The sequence below is a fragment of the Nelusetta ayraudi genome, unplaced genomic scaffold, assembly GCF_046127955.1.
Source record: "Nelusetta ayraudi isolate G7.1 ecotype Tasmania unplaced genomic scaffold, CSIRO-AGI_Nayr_v1 ptg000031l, whole genome shotgun sequence".
NCBI lineage: Eukaryota > Metazoa > Chordata > Actinopteri > Tetraodontiformes > Monacanthidae > Nelusetta > Nelusetta ayraudi.
Window position 1 is genome coordinate 6,705,362 of NW_027466081.1, and position 20,746 is coordinate 6,726,107.

At 46.1% G+C, this 20,746-nt stretch overlaps 1 protein-coding gene across 17 annotated transcripts in view; it reads right to left on the reverse strand.

The window, feature by feature from the left end:
- mycbp2 (MYC binding protein 2) overlaps nucleotides 1–18,196 on the reverse strand; it is a 51,034-nt gene extending 32,838 nt beyond the window's left edge. For 11 of the 17 annotated variants that reach the window (XM_076031129.1, XM_076031142.1, XM_076031137.1 and 8 more), the window contains exons 1-18: nucleotides 17,455–18,196; nucleotides 15,680–15,755; nucleotides 12,344–12,559; nucleotides 10,935–11,088; nucleotides 10,597–10,793; nucleotides 9,026–9,268; nucleotides 8,454–8,525; nucleotides 8,266–8,362; nucleotides 8,091–8,164; nucleotides 5,181–5,319; nucleotides 4,941–5,017; nucleotides 3,716–3,920; nucleotides 3,469–3,633; nucleotides 3,128–3,286; nucleotides 2,803–3,007; nucleotides 2,392–2,537; nucleotides 1,817–1,927; nucleotides 1,344–1,448 (exon numbers count right to left, since the gene is read on the reverse strand). In XM_076031129.1, coding sequence (XP_075887244.1) covers nucleotides 1,344–1,448; nucleotides 1,817–1,927; nucleotides 2,392–2,537; nucleotides 2,803–3,007; nucleotides 3,128–3,286; nucleotides 3,469–3,633; nucleotides 3,716–3,920; nucleotides 4,941–5,017; nucleotides 5,181–5,319; nucleotides 8,091–8,164; nucleotides 8,266–8,362; nucleotides 8,454–8,525; nucleotides 9,026–9,268; nucleotides 10,597–10,793; nucleotides 10,935–11,088; nucleotides 12,344–12,559; nucleotides 15,680–15,755; nucleotides 17,455–17,747 — 2,734 coding nt within the window. In that variant the 5' untranslated portion in view covers nucleotides 17,748–18,196. The remainder of the gene's footprint in view (nucleotides 1–1,343; nucleotides 1,449–1,816; nucleotides 1,928–2,391; nucleotides 2,538–2,802; nucleotides 3,008–3,127; nucleotides 3,287–3,468; nucleotides 3,634–3,715; nucleotides 3,921–4,940; nucleotides 5,018–5,180; nucleotides 5,320–8,090; nucleotides 8,165–8,265; nucleotides 8,363–8,453; nucleotides 8,526–9,025; nucleotides 9,269–10,596; nucleotides 10,794–10,934; nucleotides 11,089–12,343; nucleotides 12,560–15,679; nucleotides 15,756–17,454) is intronic. The other 6 variants (XM_076031141.1, XM_076031138.1, XM_076031127.1 and 3 more) reach the window with 5 other exon arrangements.
- Between the last annotated feature and the right edge of the window lie 2,550 nt (nucleotides 18,197–20,746).

Genomic DNA, 20,746 nt, shown 5'->3' on the forward strand with positions numbered 1-20,746 from the left:
AGGAAAAGTGGTTTAGCCTGAGTCCCGTGAAAGAGGTCAAAGATGTGGATGTGAAAAATTCGACCAATGAATGATGAGCCTCAGGTGACTCTGAGAAATCCCTAAAACAAGCCCAACAAGGGCAACTGTTAAAATGCATAATAAAAAAAAAAGGTTTCCTAATGAAAAAACACAAGGCAGACTTCTGGTGAACTGGTGCTCTTAGGTCAACTGTGGGTGGATTTCAAGCATGGAGCCAACAAACTGTATCAGCAGAAGTAAGATGCAGTAAAAAATTACTTTTCCTGCAGGAGGGAACAGTTCAACTCTCAGACTTGTGAGGCAGAAAATGACTAGTTGCTATTGTGCAAAAACAATAATCACAGAACAGAACAAGACAAAGATTTTAACTCAAAGTTTAAAGTCAGAAAGACTTAGAATTTTTTTTAAAAAGCAAGTTGAGACTCAAAGGGGAAACCAAAGAGAAAATTACAGACATAATGACATGGTATCATTCTCAAATCCAATCTGACCTAAATTGCAAATATTTGCACATCAGTTGCTCATCTGCAGCTTGTTTGCACTTGACATCACTTCCATCCCATGCTGTGGCACAAAATGCAGATGGAGCGCAAGAAGTGCTTCTCTACAGCACAAGCAGAGCAGCAAATAATACTGAAGTTTTGTGTTATTATTTGTAATCAATCAAGCACTTTTTTTTTAGTGAGATTGCCAAAATTGCTCTTTTTGTTAGTTAATAAAAATCATTAAAACAAAACATCACAGGCAGGCACATCCAAAGTAACCAAAAAACTAAGATAATCTAATGTGCTCTTCACCCTCACGACTTGATGTTAACTTGAAATGTGTGGCTTTGTTTCTGTAACATGACAGACAATTCATGCTATTTACTTCCTGCTCTGCGTCGGCCCTCGCTTGTTTTCAGAATGATAAAACTGCAAACAAGCTATTGACACATTCACCAGCATCGGAGAAGCCACTCGGGTGTGAAACAGCAGCACAGGACAAAGCGGGCGTCCTACTTGCAAGACTAGAGCTCGCCTAAACAATAACACTGTTAAACAGGTTTACCTGAACCTTCAGTTAGGTCAGCAACGTTATAGGCATGGCAATAAATTAAAAAGCAAAGGGAACCAGCCTGTGAGTAGTTTTTACCCAGTCAGTTTAAAGTGTCCAGAAATTTCTCCACTGTGACTTTTTTGTTTTTCGGTCATCGGGCTACATTATCTGTTGCAATGAGATGTCCAAGAGAGTGAGAGAGGAGGTGTGGGCGGGACAGCCAGATTGGAAGATGAGTCAAATGGGTGTCTCGGCACCCGTTGAGTTAGTGAAGACCATAGTACCTTTGTGCTTGTCCCGTTTATGCCTTAGTGCCTGAAGGGGTCTTATTCTGGCTAGGGCCTGCTCACGCTGGTTCATAAAAATGGGACCGGGAAAAACAAGGGGGCCTGGGGGAGAAAGAAACTTTCACATGCATGCACAATGCTCACAAATGGGAGAGAACACATAATACTTCACCACAACAGTCACACACGCACGCACACGCACGCACACGCTTCAAAAAATGATTCAGACACAGGCGAGGGGCAGTCACCAAGGCACAACACCCAAGCCAGCTGAGCATCTGTGTTATTGAAACCTTCAAAGAAAAGGGAGGGATGAGCGTCGCTAGGTTTATTAGCCTCCACTCCGACCCGATCAGACTCCCAAAGTCTGTTGGATTCTCGATCACATGACTCCTCGGGCTTTATAAAGCCAACAGGGAGGCCCCAGGAGACCTTTCCCAGAAACGGGGTCTTTGGGGCCGGCTGCGTACCTCTGCCTTCCTCCAGCCGGTGTCGGCGATTGATCCTCTGGCGCTTCTCCTCCTGACGGATCTGGATGTGCTCCTCGATGTTCACTCCTGGAGGGGGAGGGACAGGCACAGCTGAAAACACAAAAAAGGCCCCAGGTGCAGGTAGCCGAGACAGATTGCAGGAGGAGGAAGCAGGAGGGAAAAGAAGGAAGGAGAGAAGGGGAGGATGGAGCAGGGCAAAACACAACAAACATCAATGAATGATGGGGAGACACGGTGACCAAGCAATGACTCAGCAACGACACAGTAATAACAGATGAGCGGCGTCAAGGAGAAGCGCCAGAGTGAGACACATTGATATATATGCAGCGCATGACATTCATTACTGACAGGCCAGCGAGGCACAAGCCATTTAAGAATAGACGATGTTTGAAAATGCACAATCGTCACGTAAGGCACAAGGTGAAATGTAAACAGTGATGAGCGATGCAGCGGGCAAGACATAAATATTGCTCTGTGAGTCAGAGATGGAACAAAAAAAAAAGGGGAGATGAAGTTAGTGAGTCGTCGGTCGGTCGGTCGGTCGGTCTGTGTACCCAGCAGCAAGTCCAGCGGAATCATCTCCTTCACAGCGTCAAAGATGCCTCTCTGCCGGGCCTCCTGGCCATCCAGCTCCCTGGCACAGGCCTTGCAGCAGCCGCACGCCGAGCAGCCAGACTCCCCGGAACCGCAGCCACAGATGCTGGTCGGCAAAAGGAAAACAAAATGAATTCCAGGATACGAAAGCCGCGTTCAGACTGCCAGCCAAAATCAGATTTTTAGCCAATCCAGATTGAAACCGGATGGCTCTTCTGTAGCCTGAACAGTCACAAATCACATGAAATCTGACTTTTGCAAAACGGATTGAAACCACCTTCGGTCTGTTGGACTGTTTAGTTGTATAGATCTTGCAACCGACATCTTTATTCATTCATTCATTCATTCTTGAAGAAAAACATCCCCCTTACCCTCCCGGAACTCTGTCTGGCCGTCCGCTGCTCACGCAGCTGGCGCCGTAGCCCGTGCAGTCGCCGCACACCGTGCACACCATGCACTGGTCCAGCTTCCACTTGTGCATGCCTGGCTGGCACATCATGCTCTTCTCCTCCTTCTCCTCCAGCTCGTCCTCCAAGTCTTCATCCATGGCCGTGGCCATGCTCTCCACGCCGAAGGCTGAGGCGAACGCGCAGACAAAACGGTTTGCACACACACACACACACACAAATAAAAAAAGGCTCACACACACACACACGCGCACTGCAAAGTGCTTTCATCTGGATTTTCTTCTCCTACCTTTCCCCGCCTGGCTCATGGAGCCGGTGTCTCTGCCACACTGGCCCTTGTTGTTCACCCCGAATGTCCACACTTCTCCGCTCTTGGTCAGCACACACGTGTGGGCTTTGCCCATGGCGACCTGAGTTACAAAGTGACCTTTCAGGTCCGTCACCTGACCTGTGGGCAGGAAAGTGGGGATTCAGATGAAAGCGAGCAACATGGATAACCAGACAGGAATATTTTTAGGCGAGTAAGTGTTTTTTTTTTCGAGCGAGAGCTTTAATCAACCTTTATCAAAGCGGTGGTGAAAAAAGAATTTTCCCTGACAATTTGAAGTGGCGTGTTTAAAGCTCACTCACAAGTGCTGTCACTGTAAATAGCATCTTTGCCGAACATGTAGAGCTCCCCGTCCTTGGTGACGATGCTGCTGCTGCCGTTGTTGCACGCCGTGTACACCGCCGTCTTGGTCTCCAGCTTGATCATCTTCTTCGGCTTGTAAGGCTTGGGCTGCCTGCGACTCTTGGCTGCGGCAGAACACGGCGGCGGGCGTCATTTCAGAGGGATTTCGAGCGCAAAAGTTTGCGGAACAATGTGAGGTCGTCTTACTGGACTCTCCATCTTCTCCCTTGCTGGCGGAGCCGGTGAAGAACACGCTCCCGTCCTCGGCCACCAGAAGGGCGTGAGATCCATCGTGGCCGACCGAAAACTGCACGATCTTGGGGGATTTTGTGACCGGCAGCTCCACCCATTTTCCCGCTGATGGGCCGCCCTGCTTAATACCCAGACTCTGGTACTTCCCTGTGTAGTAAATCTTTAACGAGAAGAGAATCAGTCAATAAAAAAAAATTATAATTTTCCTCAATTTTATTTTTTTAAGAATCAGGGCCCAACATTAATAATAAACCATACAAGTGAAGTTGAAGACCAAGTGTGGGTTGAACTGAAGACAAAGGGCGCTTCGTTTATTAGATTTAAAAAAATAAATAAATAAATAAATATACAGATAAACATGAAATCCAAACAGCTGAGTGCTGAGGGATCAATATATAAACCATAAAAGGGCCAGCCTTTGACTTTTTTTTTAATACCACATGCCGCCACAAGGTTCAGTCCGAGTGAACTTTGCGCTCAGATAAAGTTCAGCTGCGCCTATTTTTACCCGTCAGGCCCGAGTGACTCTAATCTGCAGTTTGAAGTGTGCGTCAAGATTAAGCCTCCACGGAGACATAGCAAAAAATTTGCATTAGGTAACTGCAGTGAAGTGCTATCTATTAAGAAAGCATTCTGTACCCACCCCTCACTGTGCAGATACACACAGCCACACCCCGGCAAACGCAGTGGCGCTGTTATCTCACTGACTTGGTCAGCAGAAAAATGTTAAAAATCTTCCCCATCAAGGCAACGCAGGGCCGAGCTCACTCACAACGCTACCTCCTCTGGCATAAACTTTGACCTTGGCCCACGTTTTATGGGCTTAATGGGTTACGCCTATTGCACACTCACTAACACAATAGCCTCCCTGGTAGTTGACCCTGGCGCTGCAGAGTTCCGATAATGGTAAAAGACAATAAAAAGTGTGACTCACTCACTTTGGAATCCTTAAAAATAGCAACTCAGCTTAAAAAGGTCTATGAAGTTTCCTCAAAGAGAAGTTACTTTTGTTTTGCGTCACTGCAGTAAAGAAAATACCGCTAAGCCGACGGGTAAAATAATATCAATTTAGACTCGGGTCATCCCGTCATTAGCGCCCAGCCCCGTCATTAGCGAGACAAAACACTGCCAGGAGACTAATAGGCATATTTTTTTCCACAAACACTTAATTCACTCTCACCTTTCCTGAGGCGGTTTTCATCAGAGCGAACTCCCTGCCTGCTCCGAGCAACGCCGCCTCTTCATCAAAGCCCGTGCCTGAGAGAACAACACACCACTTAGGGGCAAAAGCACAGGGACAGAACATTCGGGAGACGGCTCTTTAATTCTTTTAAACTTTTTTTTTTTTTTTTTTTTAAACCCATGCGTGTTGGTGGCACCGCCGCCCTGCAGCCTCGTTCGAATGTTTCCGAGCACTCACTGATGATGTGGAGATCCTTCTCGAGGTCAAACAGAGAGATGCCGCAGGCGTGCAGGCATTTCCTTGCCAGCTTCAGCTGCAGTTCCTGCTGCAGGGCTGGGTCCGAGCTCATGGTGTAGATTCGCACCACGAAGCCGTCCTGCGGAAGACGAAGGCCGGCGTTACTGTGGCGGGCCGGTTTGAGGGCGACAAACGACATTAGGAAATAAAAGCACTACTCTGAACAAATGATGGCTCCCACTTGGGTGTGTGAACGTGACAGCTGAACTGTACTGAGCTCATAAAGGCGCAGTTCTCTAATTGCCTAAGTGGCTGTGAGTGCATGGGTTTATAGTACAGTGGAGAATTAGGTTATTTTAGAAAAAAAAAGAGCCCCCAACACGTTGCGCTTGATGCAATCTGATGATTCTAGCGCCGCTTGGAGTTTCATGGAGCTGCAGCATGCAGCATTGGTAATAGTCACAGCTTGAGCTGATATCTCTAATGTGAAAATATCAGATCTGTAGAACCACCTATCTGTTCCACTCAATTCTTGCAGAAATGTAGGTCAATTCAGCTTCTGTTTCCCCAATGAATAATGGGAACAAGCTACCCATTAATATTAGAGAGTGTCTGACTTTAAGGACTTTTAAAGGTCAACTTACAGACTGGCGATTAGAACAACAAACATGTTAGCACCTGGAACCATGTTTAGTCCGGGTCAATCTTGTGTGTGCAGTTGTAGGTCTATGGCTGGTGCGTGTGCAATAGTGTCACTATGTAATCGTTATGTGTGAATGTTTACGGACTTGGGGAAGTTTATGGACTTTTTATGTCAATTGTTGTATTCTACTGCTGAATTTTATGTCAATTATACTTTTTATGTTAATTGTTGTATTGTTTGGGACTAAGGATGAAATTTAGCAGCAGTGCCAAGTATGGCGTATTTATACCGAGTCCTCAAGTGCTCAGTGTTCATCAATATGCACTGTCCCGTCTAAATAAACATATAAATAAATAATAAATGATTATTCTACAGAGAGTGAATAAAGTTGAGAGGGGAAAGAATGGGGGGGAAATAATCAAGAAAAAAGGTTGCAGTAGTAGTAGTAGTGTGCCGCTGTTCTGCTCTCCTCTGTGTGCTAATGAATTCCGACTTATCTACCACTGCGCGCCTGGACTCCTGGGGAGCTGACCACATGTGCTGCTCGAATAATTAAAAATAGTCGCCTGTCTGCCCCCCCCCGCGACAGCCGCCTCCGTGAGAGCGTCTGAAATCCCCTCACGGTGCATCTCGACCATCGTGTGGTGTGCACTGCAGTTCATTTACAAGCTCCCGCTGCCGCCCCGCGAGAGCCCGCCCACCACACACACACACACACACACACACACACACACACACACACACACACACACACACACACACACACACACACACACACACACACACACACACACACACACACACACACACACACACACACACACACGATTAGCTGAGGAGCTATCTCGCAGAAAGGCTAGTGGCAACGACAGATATATGGATTTCACATCTTCCCCCTCCCCCACTCACATCACTGAGTGCTTATGCAGATAACCGCTGGAGAGCTTAAGCTCCCCGCAGAATACGTACATCTGGTGCCACTGCCCTGCAAGCCACACCCACACACACACACACACACACACACACACACACACACACACACACACACACACACACACACACACACACACACACACACACACACACACACACACACACACACACACACACACACAGATATGTCAACGCTGACAGAGCAGCCAAACTCACTTTTGGCACAGCTGGTAAACAGCTGAGGGCAGGACAGTTTGTGAAAAACACTACCTTCAAATTTTATAACTAACCAGGTCTGCTTCTTGCTTTGTTTGTTTGTTTGTTTTTTCTTAACTGTAAGTAGAATCACTGACTTGTTCCAGGAAAAATATATGGAAGAAGTAGAACGACTTTCTTTATAACAAATTTGCTTTTAGATATTTTTTTTTATATATTATGTTCTGTCAAAAAATACACAAGAACAACGGCACACACACACGCAAAACTCTAAAGCCGCGTTCAGACTGCCAGCCAAAATCCAATTTTCAGCCCATCCAGATTGAAACCGGATGGCCCTTTTGTAGTCCGTTACAAATCACATGAAACCCGATTTTTGCAAAATGGATTGAAACCACCTTCTTGAAGTAGTTTCAAATCGCAATTGAACATATGCATCTCAGTGTGAACAGCTCCAGACACACCGATGGATTTTTGACTGTATGTGACGTCACTCTACGCGACGCAAGACCCAATGCGCCAGACCAGAGAGCGTAATGTAATGTAATGCAGCGGACAGAAGAAGTAGAAAACAGCAGTCTCAGTCTGTGGGGAAATAGCTCCATTCAAGCCAAGCTCCAGGGCCTGTACCGCAACAACTGCCGCTTTCGCAATGATATGACGTCACACACTACACTCTGCGCTGGACGACGCCTCCATACCGACGTCAGTGGTACGGCAACCTGTCAGATGGGTCAATAATGTGGCCCAGTCTGAACAGAGACAGATACCATTTGGACACCTGCTAAAAACAGTGTGGACAGTCAGCCCTTAAAAATCGGATTTGGGAAGGAATCTGATTTGAATCAGATTCGCCTGCAGTCTAACACACCCACTGTGACCAAGCCAACCGCTCCTTAAGATTAAAAAAAATAAAAAACTGCATAAAAGGCATGTAACAGTGCTAAAATATTTACGATAAGTGTATGATGTTCCCAGTGTACCTGTAAATATACTGGGGATGACTCCCTAAAGCACGTCACTTTAAATGCAATGCGTCCTCCTTTGAAGAGCAGCCAATAAATGATGCATAGTATCATGGTGGCGATAACAATCCTCAGCAGGAGCGCTGGACTTACGTCTTTGCAGGCTGCAATCTGGTTTATGTACTCCCCGTCTGTGAAGATGATGTTCTGCCCGTCTGCATGTTGACCTACATTGCAAAGCGTGAATGAATACCAAATGATAAATTATGCTTTGTTTTGATTTTGTTTTTTCTTGTGCTGCAACACTCGCTCGCTGCTTGCTCTGTACCTGGCATGATGACGGTCCCGTCAGGTTCCAGGGTCTCGGGGTTGATCTTGATGGCCGACATGGTGTGGTTACTGGTGTCCCGATACAACAAGTAGCCCTGAAGACATAACGGCAATGCTGTTTTATTTGCTTCCAACCCTTTATTCCAGTTCGACCTGATCATTCCACACATCTGGACGGCACCTTACCTGAGCAAAGCCCAACCACGACCTCTTCTCCTTTCGGTTCCTGATGCGAGAGGTGGAGTTGTACACGTGGCCCTGCGAGGTACAGATCGCACATTACAGGGAAATATAAATCTATGCTGCCTTGGCAATAGGTACCACACTCACTCTTTATTCATTATTTCGTTCTATTGCTTTGCGGTCACCAACACGTCATCAGATTTGGAATAGCGGTGACGAGTCAGACAGCGTGTCAAGCGAGGAAAGTTTAATGATCGAGTAATTACTTAGAACTTGAAATCCTTTGCGATGTGCACCTGAGGATATGATCCAATGCACCGGCAATTGTTGCTGCTTTTTGTTTAGTCAAGCGGAACGTTCTATTTAACAGAAGAGCTGTGGGTGTACGCTACCGCAGTTTGACTTTCATTGCCATGCCAGTACACAGCAACCATCAGACTAAAAGAAATTGCATTACAAAGATTCCTGCTGGAACGAGGAGTGAAACACAAATAAGTTTTCGGCATCTTCGCGTCTGCCTACTCATCAAGGCTGTCGTGCGGGGTTAGGTGTGTCTCGCTTTGATTCTTACGCACCCTGACAGTTCCACTGTATCCGGAGCCCACTTTGTACAGGCCGTCCTTGCACAGCAAATAGAGGAAGGAGCCGTCCGTCTGCAGGAGGCAGCGCTCGTCGTCGTCGATGGACACCTCTTTGAGGATCCACTTGTTCATCAAGGCCGCGCGTTTGATCCCGTTCCCGAACCAGTCCTGGATCTGGATCTTGCCCACCAGGACGGCCTGGACGCTCCTCTGCAGTGCGTTCAGGATGGTTGGAACCTGGCGAAGATGTGCACGGACGAGGAGGGGGCTCAAAGGTTGAAAACATTCTCCGTGCCCAATGTGGAAGGTGACTGGTGAAGAACTTTCTCTCATTTTGCCTAAATGACTTTTCACAAAATTGCCTTGGCAAGGAGTAACACACACACACAAAGATAGGCACATTGTTCTCACTCACACACACACACACACACACACACACACACACACACACACACACACACACACACACACACACACACACACACACACACACACACACACACACACACACACACACACACACACACTTGAACGAAAAACATCACAGCGCACCACCAAGCCACCACTTCCCGTCAGCCAGCCTGCCATTACGATGATTCACAGTCTAGTCGATGCCTAAAAGATGAGCAGACAGGGAATAAAAGAACCCAGAGGCCGGTATCTCGAACGGATGTGCGTGGCTAAAAAGCGCATATCCTTGCCAGGATATTTATTATCTAAAGAAAAGTAAGTGTGAAAATGTTTTTTTCATGATAAACATTTTAAGCACAAAGGAAACTAGTGAGACTGAGACAAAAGATCCCTGAATCAACGTGAGCGCGAGACCAGCTCGAGCGCAGTCGGGGTACCTTCATCAAACACGATAGGCAGTGGTTTGACATTTCGCAAAACTTAATTTGCGCCGACCAGACGCCGGTCCACCCACACAAGAGGAAACACTGAACTGAAGAGTCTGCCTTGCCCCATTGTGGTGACGTAAACCGATTTTTGCAGTCTGAAGAAAAGCTGTGGGACAAATGTCTTGCTGGACGAAAGACAATTTAAGTGTGAAAAAAATAAATAATTATAATAAGAATAAAATAAATAAATAATAATAATAATGATGTATGCTGTCACTCCCGCTTTTCATCACTGAGTTAACTAAATCTTAAAGAAAAGGTTTGAAGCTTTCTCTCCAAGCCTTGACCTTGACACCTTGTTCGCGGCATCACACAACCCCTGTGTTGACAGAGTGTTAATGAGCTGCAGACAGGAGGCTCAGTAGCACCTGTGACCACTTCTGGTCACAGGTGCTACAGCATCTGGGTCAGAATGAGTGGACGCTGCAGAGTCGTTTTCTCTAAGACTTTCGTTGGGAGCCTGCAGCTTAAAAATCATATAAAAAGAGTCGAGTCGATTGGTGCTGAACTGTGATTGTCAGTGAAAGAGAGGGGACGAATCTACAGTTATTTGGACATTATTATTCAATAAATAAAAAAATCTTGTCTTGTTTTTTTTGTCCAAAAAGCAAAGAATAAAAAAAAAACCTTCCTAGGCAGCCAAATGTATCTGTCCTTGCTCGTCACCTGTATGGTCTGGCAGGCGTGGCTGCCGTTGTTGGTCAGAATGGCGGAGACGGCCTGCAGGATTTTGCCCGTGTCTCCCCAGGACACCACCAGACTGAAGAGGCAGGCGCAGGACAGGGCGGTGATGGCCTGTCCCGTCGGGTCGTTGGTTCCCGTGCTCCGGACCGTGGTCTCCAACAGCAGCTGGAAGAGCGACTCTGAGAGAGGGGCACAAGGACACGCGGTGAAAAACTTCTGCAGTCTCCTCGGCAAAATGCTCGCACGTCGGGATAATTCCAGACTCGATCGCGCCGGGCTTACGGGATGATCTTTGTGTGCGTGAACATGGTCGGCCTTACCCAGCACGTCGGGAGGCTCCATCTGAAAGCCCTCAGGCTGTTGACCCTGCAGCATGTCCAACAGGGCCTGAAGGCTGCGCAGGCACAGCGAGGGGTGAGAGAAGCGGGTCTCCTTTATCAGCTCAAACACCCCGCACAGGCCGATGCCGATGATCTGCACACACACACACACACACACACACACACACACACACACACACACACACACACACACACACACACACACACACACACACACACACACAAAGAAGCACAGGCTAAATAAACCTGCTCTTCATCATTACCTGACATCAAAAATGACTGTAAGAAGTGATTCTAACACTGTAGCCTTTTGAAGTTACTTTATAAATTGGGACACTTTTCTGCAGGATCTCTCTATCTATTGCACACATATATAGTCAGTACTGCTTCAGCATCCCAGACTAACATTTTGGATGAGGCCACTGGAAGGTTTGGGATACGGCAGCCAGTTAAAAAGAGTTTGGCCTAGAAAAGGATGCTGCTCCGTCTCTCGGTGTCTTGTTAGCTAATCAAGTAGTGCTTTAAAGTCATTTCCGATCTCAGCAGAAGAGCCTCTCTTTCTTGCAGTCAAATAAAAGGCTGAAAACCCGGCGTGCGACTACAAAAATAGGCACGGGAGAGAATATAAATAGCCGACTGGATAGGCTGGGAGACAGAAGATGGGACAATGCGATGCACAGAAAACAGGAGGGATGCAATGCCATCACGTCCGAGACATCGTCTAGACTCTTCTGGAATTTCATGGAGGCTTCTTGATTTCCCATGATGAATCTCCATTGATTAATCGCATTCTGAAATATCATTTTTAGGTGTCTGATGAACAGACATTTGAACCCTTTTATCCTTTGTCAGCCTAACACCGGGCCTAAATGAAGCAATAATGTGTAATCTTCTCATATGCATTTGATCTCCAATTATTTGGGAAGGAATACAATCTGTCCCAATTACACATTATCAAAGTGTGGCTGATTGTCAAATATAGAATATCAAAACTAACAGTTCATCATGATAGTTTCCCTCGACTGTCACAATGTTTGGCTGTTTTTCAGGGAACATGCTGCCCCTATGGACGCCAGTCACAAGATCTCTCAGTTGTTCCAACTCTGTAGCTGAGAGGTATACGATTCAAACATGACGCAGGTCTTTATGATGGAGGGGGGGGACTGGCACACCCACACTGAGGAGAGGAAGCTTGGTTTTGATCATAGGCTGAACTCTAGGATGTAAAACTCCAGATATCACTGGAGGCATTAAGGCACCGTCCAACCTACAGCCGTCGTTCCAGCGCTTCAACCACAAGAAGGGCCTCCGTTTCCCTTTCGCGACAGGGCTCGGCACCGTTTCTGCCAAGTGAGCAGCAGCCAGACTCCGCCTCTCCGCTCTCTCACCTTTGGCAACTTGACGGCTGGCTCGCGGTACTCCTCCTCCTCCTCGCTGTCCGAGTCGCCGCTCTGCACCGAGCTCCTGGAAGCGAGCGCCAGGGAGGCCTCCCTCTGCTGCCAGTCCAGCACACAGTGCCGCACATTGCAGTAGACGTTGAACGCCGACGGGTTGCTGTGCAGCTTGATGTCCGGCACGCAGAGGGCTCCGTCGAGACTCTCGGCCTTTTGGAGGGAGAGCGTGGCGTGAAAACTGTTAACGCATCAATTCCATCGAGTACACAAAAGAGCAGACTGGCAAATCAGATAATGGACAACCTGGCGTGCAAGGCTCTGTTGAGGACAAACGTGCGTTTCATTTTAATAGTGAGGATTTCCCACTTGTGGCCATTATTTTCTCACCCATGTATTTTAGTGACTGAAATGATGACGGTTATGTGACAGAAATAGGGAAACAATTCATTTCATTTAGATTGTGTCTCTGCAGTGTTGGTGACTAATGAGGTTCATTACAGTGTGGGTCTGGTGTGCATCCATTACTGTCGGCCTTAAACAGAGAAAGTCCCTGCAGAACACTTTAAAAATCACTTCTGGTCTGCCTAAATAAGGGAAACCATATCTGAAGCCATTGGCTCAATGATGACGCAATGACAGTGGATCCTGTTGAATGCTGTGTATTGTGGTGCTGGGTGCCAATTAGGCTGCGTTCAGACTGCAGGTGAATCCGATTCAAATCAGATTTCTTCTCAAATCTGATTTTTAGGGCTGTATTGTCCACACTGTTTTTAGTAAGTGTCCAAATGGGATCTGGCTCTGCTCAGACTGGACCACATTATTGACCCATCTGACAAGTTGCTGTTCTGGCGCATTGGGTCTTGCGTCCCGTAGAGTGACGTCACAGACAGTCAAAACCGATCGGTGTGTTTGGAGCTGTTCACACTGAGACACATCCGTCCAAATGCGATTCAAAGCTACCTCCCGGAAGGTGGTTTCAATCCGTTTTGCAAAAATCGGATTCCATGCGTTTTGTGACCGTTCAGACTACAAAAGAGCAGTCTGGTTTCAATCTGGATTGGCTGAAAATCGGATTTTGGCTGGCAGTCTGAACACGGCTTTTGAAAAAGGTGGCGGCGTGTCCACGGTGCACGTGAACACGGCATTGTTTGAAGTACACTGTGCCCCTACATATGCCGCCCATTTACCGCGAGAACAGTCTGCAGGAAGTTAATGTGGTGTTTCATTATGGAATGAGGCTGCCGCTGTTGAAGGTGCCACCATGGAGCGGCGCGAGCCAAACGATTGTAAATGTTGGCAAGCCCACCGGCTCCGCAGTGCTCTGTAATCTCAGGTATGGATGTATGTGCAGAGCGACAGATTCTGCCCTTTCAGCTTTTGTGCAAATCTGTGATTTAATGGATCCTGCGTTTCATTATTATTATTATCGGTATTAATAGCGAAATTAGCATTGTGTGCATAAATCTGCAAAGTGTCATTGGTGGTGGATATTTCAGTGAGGGTTTGCTTTTATTTTAAATTTAAACAGGCATTTTGTTCCTGGTTTAGGGCACCAAGCGAGACAGACATATTGAGAGGGAAACGTTTTGAGTAAAAAACAGAAGAGCAGCGCTTCAGCACTGGCACCTGATTAATTATTATGATTAAGTAAAGCAGAATCCGCAGAGGAAAATATTGAAACAATCAACTAACGAGCCTCGTCAATCCCACCGCGCCGTATATTTTAGCAGCAGTCCTGAGGCAACCTCCAGAGGATCCTGCTGATCGATTGCTTCGCCCTTGCGGCGATGCACTGTTGGCATCACAAACACACAGGGTGATGTCATCCATTTGGGGAGAAAGGTCATTTATACCGAGTTCAAACCATCGGGAATAATATTAAGGACGCTCTCTCTCATCAGCGGCAATTATGGCAGAGTGACACACCATCTCAAAAGAGCACTTCAATGATTTAAAGATGTCCGCTGAATACGCAAATCCCTTCTGTATGAAAAGAAAAATCGATATTTTTTTTTGAAGCCGTGAAGGTGTACAGGTTGAGAGAACAATAAAATACTGATTAGGGTTCAATATTTTTGGGGGAAAACATGCAACAAAGTTCACTTCTCTTGGGATCTTGCATGTTGATTTTGCTCAGCTACTACTTTAAGTAATATGTGTTGAATTAAGGAATGAACCGAAGGTTTTTCCACCCCACGAATAAACAAAGAACTAATACATCAAATAAAATATTCACTTGTCCAATCTCTATTTTAGACTCTACTTCTTCATGTTGATAAGCACTGACTGGGACAAACAAAAGGTGAGATCCTCTTACAGGGGATTACCTCACTAACCACCAAGTTAATGTGAATAGAACCGAACAGACAGGCGCGTGCCGTGGTTTTGGTCCGGGAGGGATTGAGGCTAAATACCAGCAGCTAGTTGCGTCGGTTCACCGATAATTTCTTTCGTCGCCCAATGCCAAATTGCATACAATCAGTCTAGAACTGCGATGTTGAAATGAAAGACAACACTCGAGACCTTTCCCATTCAGTGAGACAAATAACAATAATTACAAAATGAGTCAATACAATCTGAGTGGATTTTATTTGTTGCCATAACTTCACAGGATCAAGCCCTGTGGACGTCTACGGCAGAGGCAAAAACACGGCCACATCCACTAATGCAGACAGGAGATGGAGGCAGGACACTGTTGCCGTGGAGATGTGGAACACATTAGGTCGCTCAGCAACAGGCCATCCGTGCACAAGCCAGAGCCACTCCCGAATGTCTCACAGTGTGCCAGTCCACCTAGCACGCTGCGTGTGTGTGGACTTGGCATTGTTTATGCCAAGCAGCTTCAGGCTTTCACACCATCCAGTCTCATTAATGTGATCCTCCCATCAGTTAGATTTATTTAGTTCAGGCTCAAATTCGACTTCAGCGACCCTGATATAGGGTTGGGCCTGGATGCCAACAGACTACACTTTGTTTTATCTGGCCAGTAAAAAAAACAATAACTAATAATGAGTATTTCCATTGTTTAGAATTATTATTATTATTATTATTATTTGCACTCATCCCTCACACACGTGGGAGGTTGCAAACCACAGTGTCGACTTCACTACTAAAGGAGATTTAACACGTTTGTATTTATATTCTGTAGTAATATTTTGGATCCTTTTCCCACTCCAGGGATGGGAATGTCAGATTTATTGTTATTAACACTATCGTTTTAACATAAACCCATTCAACAGAGGCTGGGCATTCTAACCCTTGCTAATTAGTGGCATTTTAAACAAATGTAACAATAGCAGAATTTCAGGTTACAACCAAGACAGGCCTTACCTTTGTTCTGGATTTGACTTTTGATTTGACCTTCTGCCTCCTTTTTAGCTTCTTCTTGCTCAAAGCCTTCTTGCCCCTGAAATCAAATGATGACATTTCAGTATTGGCAACGGTCTAGCTGCTCATGCAGCTGGAAGAGTTCATTTAATTAAAAATAAATAAATAAATAATAAATTAATAAATACAGCACCAAGTAGGGTAGAGGGTGTCACAGTTGTTCAGCAGCCTTTCGTAATGAATCTTACTTGCAAATCAGACTGTCAACATTGAATGCTGCATACCACAAATAGAATTACCACTTCTACCGAAACAACAGTGCATTAATTACCAATAATGAAGAGTTATTGCTGAATTCCAAAATGCAATTTATTTAAAGAGATTGTTTGAAGATTGTAAATGAGTTCACTCTAATGACATGACAAATCTTAAAAAAAAAAGAAGAAGAAGAAGAAGAAGATTATCAGGTTCCATTCCTTATAGAACATACAAAATGGGCAAGAACAGACATATAAGTTTAAAAGGAAGAGTCTTAAAACTTATTGTTGAAGCATGTATGGATTGGTACCGCTGCATCTTAAATCCAAGAAAGATTTTATTATTGTCATTACTCACATAAAACCCTAGCACTAAGATTAGTACACCTTGTTCATCTTTATTGTGTTGGCATAATTTTGTGCCAGAGCTACATTTTTGGAACGTGCTGGTATTGAAAGCAATCAATGACATTACGGAAGGTTTGGAATCACGAGTGTGTTGAAGAGATGGGATGCTGTAGTCATTCAGCCACTCAGTCCACAACCTGACTGACTAGTAGAATGACGTAACTACAATACCCGCTTATGACAGAAAAGCAGATGAGTTCAACCACCTCCCAACTCATCTTCTCTTCTGGGCTTTTGAGCTACGAGTGCTACTGAATTAATAATTAGTGTCCCCCTGATTTGATGCATGGTCGTTAACTGCTCCATGTTCCTGAATATCCTTCTTAAAGCGGTTCTCTTAGCTCTAAGTAGCCCGGGGAAGGGCAGACAGGCGCTCCTTAAACGTCAGTTGACGTGAGCTAGCAATAGAAACAGTGACGCCGTTAGGCCTAAACGTAGCTCACCACATCTAGTTATTTTATAAAATGGCTGGGCAGTCTAAAAATAATGATTATTCACAAGAACTTTACAAAGAGCTTTCATCCAAATGTGATATTTGTCGGGGAATAAGCGTGCACTAATGAGGCGAACGCTCCAAACAACTCGGCTGGCGTTAATTGCTGTCATGACAGTTAGCTCGCCAGCTAGCTTGTTTTGACTTTTTTTTTCAGCTGTGCCGTCGGAACACCTCACCCACGTCGTTGGAGCCCAAGTGGGGTGCACATGGGGTATTTGACATCAGTGGCAATGTACGAGACTTTCATAAAACACAATATGGACAGAGTAACCGCCCTCAAAAAAAAAACTGACACAAGGCTGCATTTACGTATCGCTAGCTTAGTGCAAGCTAGGGAAGTCAAGCCCAAATTGCTACAACACAGCTTGACTCCAGGCAAGAAAATAGCAACCAAATTGTGGTGTTGCTTGCATATGTTTTGTAGGCAATTACAGCCCACCCTCTCGCCCCCCCAATGGCGAAATTCATGGTGGCCCAAGGCCCGTGGATAAACAACACTGGCGTGGCTAATATTGACTGACATGCTGCAAAGCAAGGGTTAATGATAAGATTTGCTAGCCCCGCAAATGACAGACCCGTCATCCGCGATGTCTTTACAATTCGTGCTCGCCACTCACCTTCCTTGATTTATTCCTTGCTCCTTATAATTGATAGCGGTGGTATAAATCCGTCTGTATCTGTCGGCCAGAGCTCGCCCTGAGAGTAAAAGCTGGTACCGAGTTCGACAGTCCGACTGGGCTCCGGTGGTCGGGCAAGAACCCATTCCGGGACCGATGGTGCCGAGCTCGGCTCCCGCTCCAGAAATGACCCTGACACCCAGCCCCATCGACGGCGACGAGGAGGGCAGAATCCCACCGGCACCGGCGGCGGCGGCGGCGGCCGCCGCTGCCGCAGCAGCAGCACACATCATCGTTTTGGAGAACAATGCATAAATCACACAAAAGAGAGGGCAAACAGCTCCGGCTATCCGTCAGTCCTCCCGCATGTCACGTTATTTGTCCATTCCCCCACTGCAGCTGTGCCACAATTAGCATCCACGGTTACCCCGGTTATCAAATCGCAGCCAATCTGGGTGCTGCAGCTTCAAACGTATGTGGTCTTTGGCGATCCCCCGGCCGCAGCGTCAAGACGGCGCTTGTCCCCCCCTCCTATGGAGGAAAAAAAAAACAATTAAAAATAATAAAGCAAACGTTCTCTTCACGCCGCTGCGACGTCGTCGAAAAAGGGCGTGATCTCCGTCAATGACTCCCAAGAAATGCGTCGCCGTGTTTCGCTTTCATTCGTTCCTTGGATATTTTCTTGACCCCGGAGAGGCAGCGGCACCCTCACTCGGGCTGCCATCTTAACTCCATCATCCCTCCCCTCCCCTCCCTGCTGCTGCCGCTGCCGCTGCTGCTGCTGCTGCCTGATCGCTGCGTCGCTCGCTAGCATGCCGGGATATTTTCATGCGACCACGAAACCCCGGCGATGTTCACATGATCGTGCCTAGTTCGTTCTTTTTGCATTCTTTTTGAGATATAAAAACACACAAACACACACACACACACACACACACACACAAAAAAAACAACCCGTGTATGCGTGTGACGTTTACGGACGAGATGGAGGCGATGACAGACTGGAACTAGTTCCTGGTAAAAGGGTGTGTGTGATGTGGGACTTCTGTGGTCCTCACCTCACCTTCAGGCTTCCTGTCACGTTAAGGTTGCGAGACAAAAGGGGTCTGTGCTTTAAAAAAACAAAAACAGTGCTTCCTTCACCCTGGAATGTTGCTGGCTTTTAATTTGTATCCCTACAACGTGCAAGCGACTGCCACGTGTCCTCGCAATCGGTTCTATATTGGTTTCGTTTCGTTTCATTTTGATTCTTTGCTTCTCATGCTGACTGTATTGTTCTTTTATTTTGTCTTCCGCACAATTCTGTGTTTGGGTTGTTTTTTTTTTTGCTTTTCCTTTCGCACCACCTGCGTTTTGTCCTTGAAAGGTGAAACCACAATCAAATGATCCCGATACCCCTACAAAGTGTGCACATACATAATTGGAATGTTTATTTTTAGAAGTCGAGACATAAACAGATATCGGAACACTTTGACGCACCCCCCCTCTTTTGAAATAAGTATTTGAATATTGTTGCCTGAAATTAGTTGTTCCCTCAATTTCAAGTTTCTAAACAGAAATTCTACCATGAAATGTTTTTTTTGTGTGTGTGTGTATCTTGCTGGTGTAAAACTGTGAAACAGCCTGAGCGAGGAACAAACACAATGTCCAAAGCGTCAATAAAGTTACAAGATGTGAGTCTTAATGTTGTCCACCATCTTTCAGGCTCGCCAGCAGACACTGCAATCCCCCGTGCAAGTTGCCGCTGGTGCGTAAGTGAATTGTTGTCGTGTTATTCCTACAGAGGTCTGCGGAACTGCTGTCGGGAGATGTTGCTGACATGGAGTGTCTTTTCTGCCACGGACACAGCTCATCACTGACCGAACATTCTGGGCCCTCATTGTCAATATTCAGAGACAACGCGGTAAACACATGGGATAACAAAACAAAAAACAAAAAATCAATGTCGTGGTAGATGCAGACTGTGACAAAGCATGTTTTACTTGCAGGGGGGGGTTAGAGTGCTAGGATTGATTGAGCAAGGTAGCATCATTTCGAACAAGCCAACACGGCCCTGATGTTATCAGTACAGAATGTGCTTGCATGCACAAAATGATGCGTCCGTATGCAGGACATATTTTCTTGTACTTCACCCTTGTCTGCAAAAATCAACAGGCTACCTACTGCATTTATGTATTTTTTTACCTCCCTGTATTTGAATGTTAGTGGTTCACACGTGTGTAAATTGTGCATGTTCATCTGTGGAGCAGAGAGAGCGAGGCTGAGGAAGAGATTTACCAGTCTTAGTGCTTCTTCATTGGCTGCGGGGCTTTGCAGTGGCCCAATAGCGAGAGGGGGGTCGGTCCCCAGTCTCTTCTCATAGCAACCCAGGAAGCATTTCCATCAGTGTGCCAGCCTGTATCAGTGATGACAACTCACTGAGGAAGAATTTATCAACACACACACAAAAAAAATGCGAGACAGCGTGCCCCACCAAAAAAAAAAAAAAAAAGTTCAGAGTAGGGCCTCACACTGAGGCAGTGTTGCAAGAATGTTACTGACGCAGATTCGAAGAGTTGCTTTTGTCTCGTATTCTAAAAGTGTGACAAGGAAATCAAGGTAGCACAGTGCGCTGTGCAAAGCTGCAGACGGGGACGCATTCGGAGGCTGGTGATTTAACCCGCCTCGTTGAAGCAAACGAAGAGAGTTGAGATATCTGGGCCAAGATGAAGTGAAGGGTCCACCTAAGAGTGACAGTGTCACTGTGACACGAGTGTGAGCCGAGTGGGCCGTGTAATCCGTTTGGGTACACACACACACACACACACACACACACACACGCACAGGCACACATCCATGCATGTAAGATCTCTGATCTATGCTAGATAATATCTGTGAGGATTACTACTTTTCTGGAAATTTACTTACCATCGTGTCTTCACTTGCGTACTTGTGCACTACTTTCTTTTTCAAAACAAGCTGCGCCATTTCTGGCCTCTCAGTGTTTTAGCTCTTGCTTTTGTATTATGTGTAGTTGTTTATCGTTTAAGTTGCATAACCAGTCCCTACTCTCATGGAAACAGCTCTGCTGCCACCCAGAGTATTCCTGCCTCAACTCACGCATGCACCCATGGGGCACCCTTTCGAAGAACTTTTTAGCAGACCCCTTGTGTGTGAATGTTTTCGTTTGGATTCATCATTTCCCTGACATTTCACTTGTCGGTGTGATTGTTTGTCTGTTGCTGCATGCAGTCTGCTCGCACTAGACAAACTGCCTTTCGAATCAATGAATTGAATACACGGGACGCAGGCC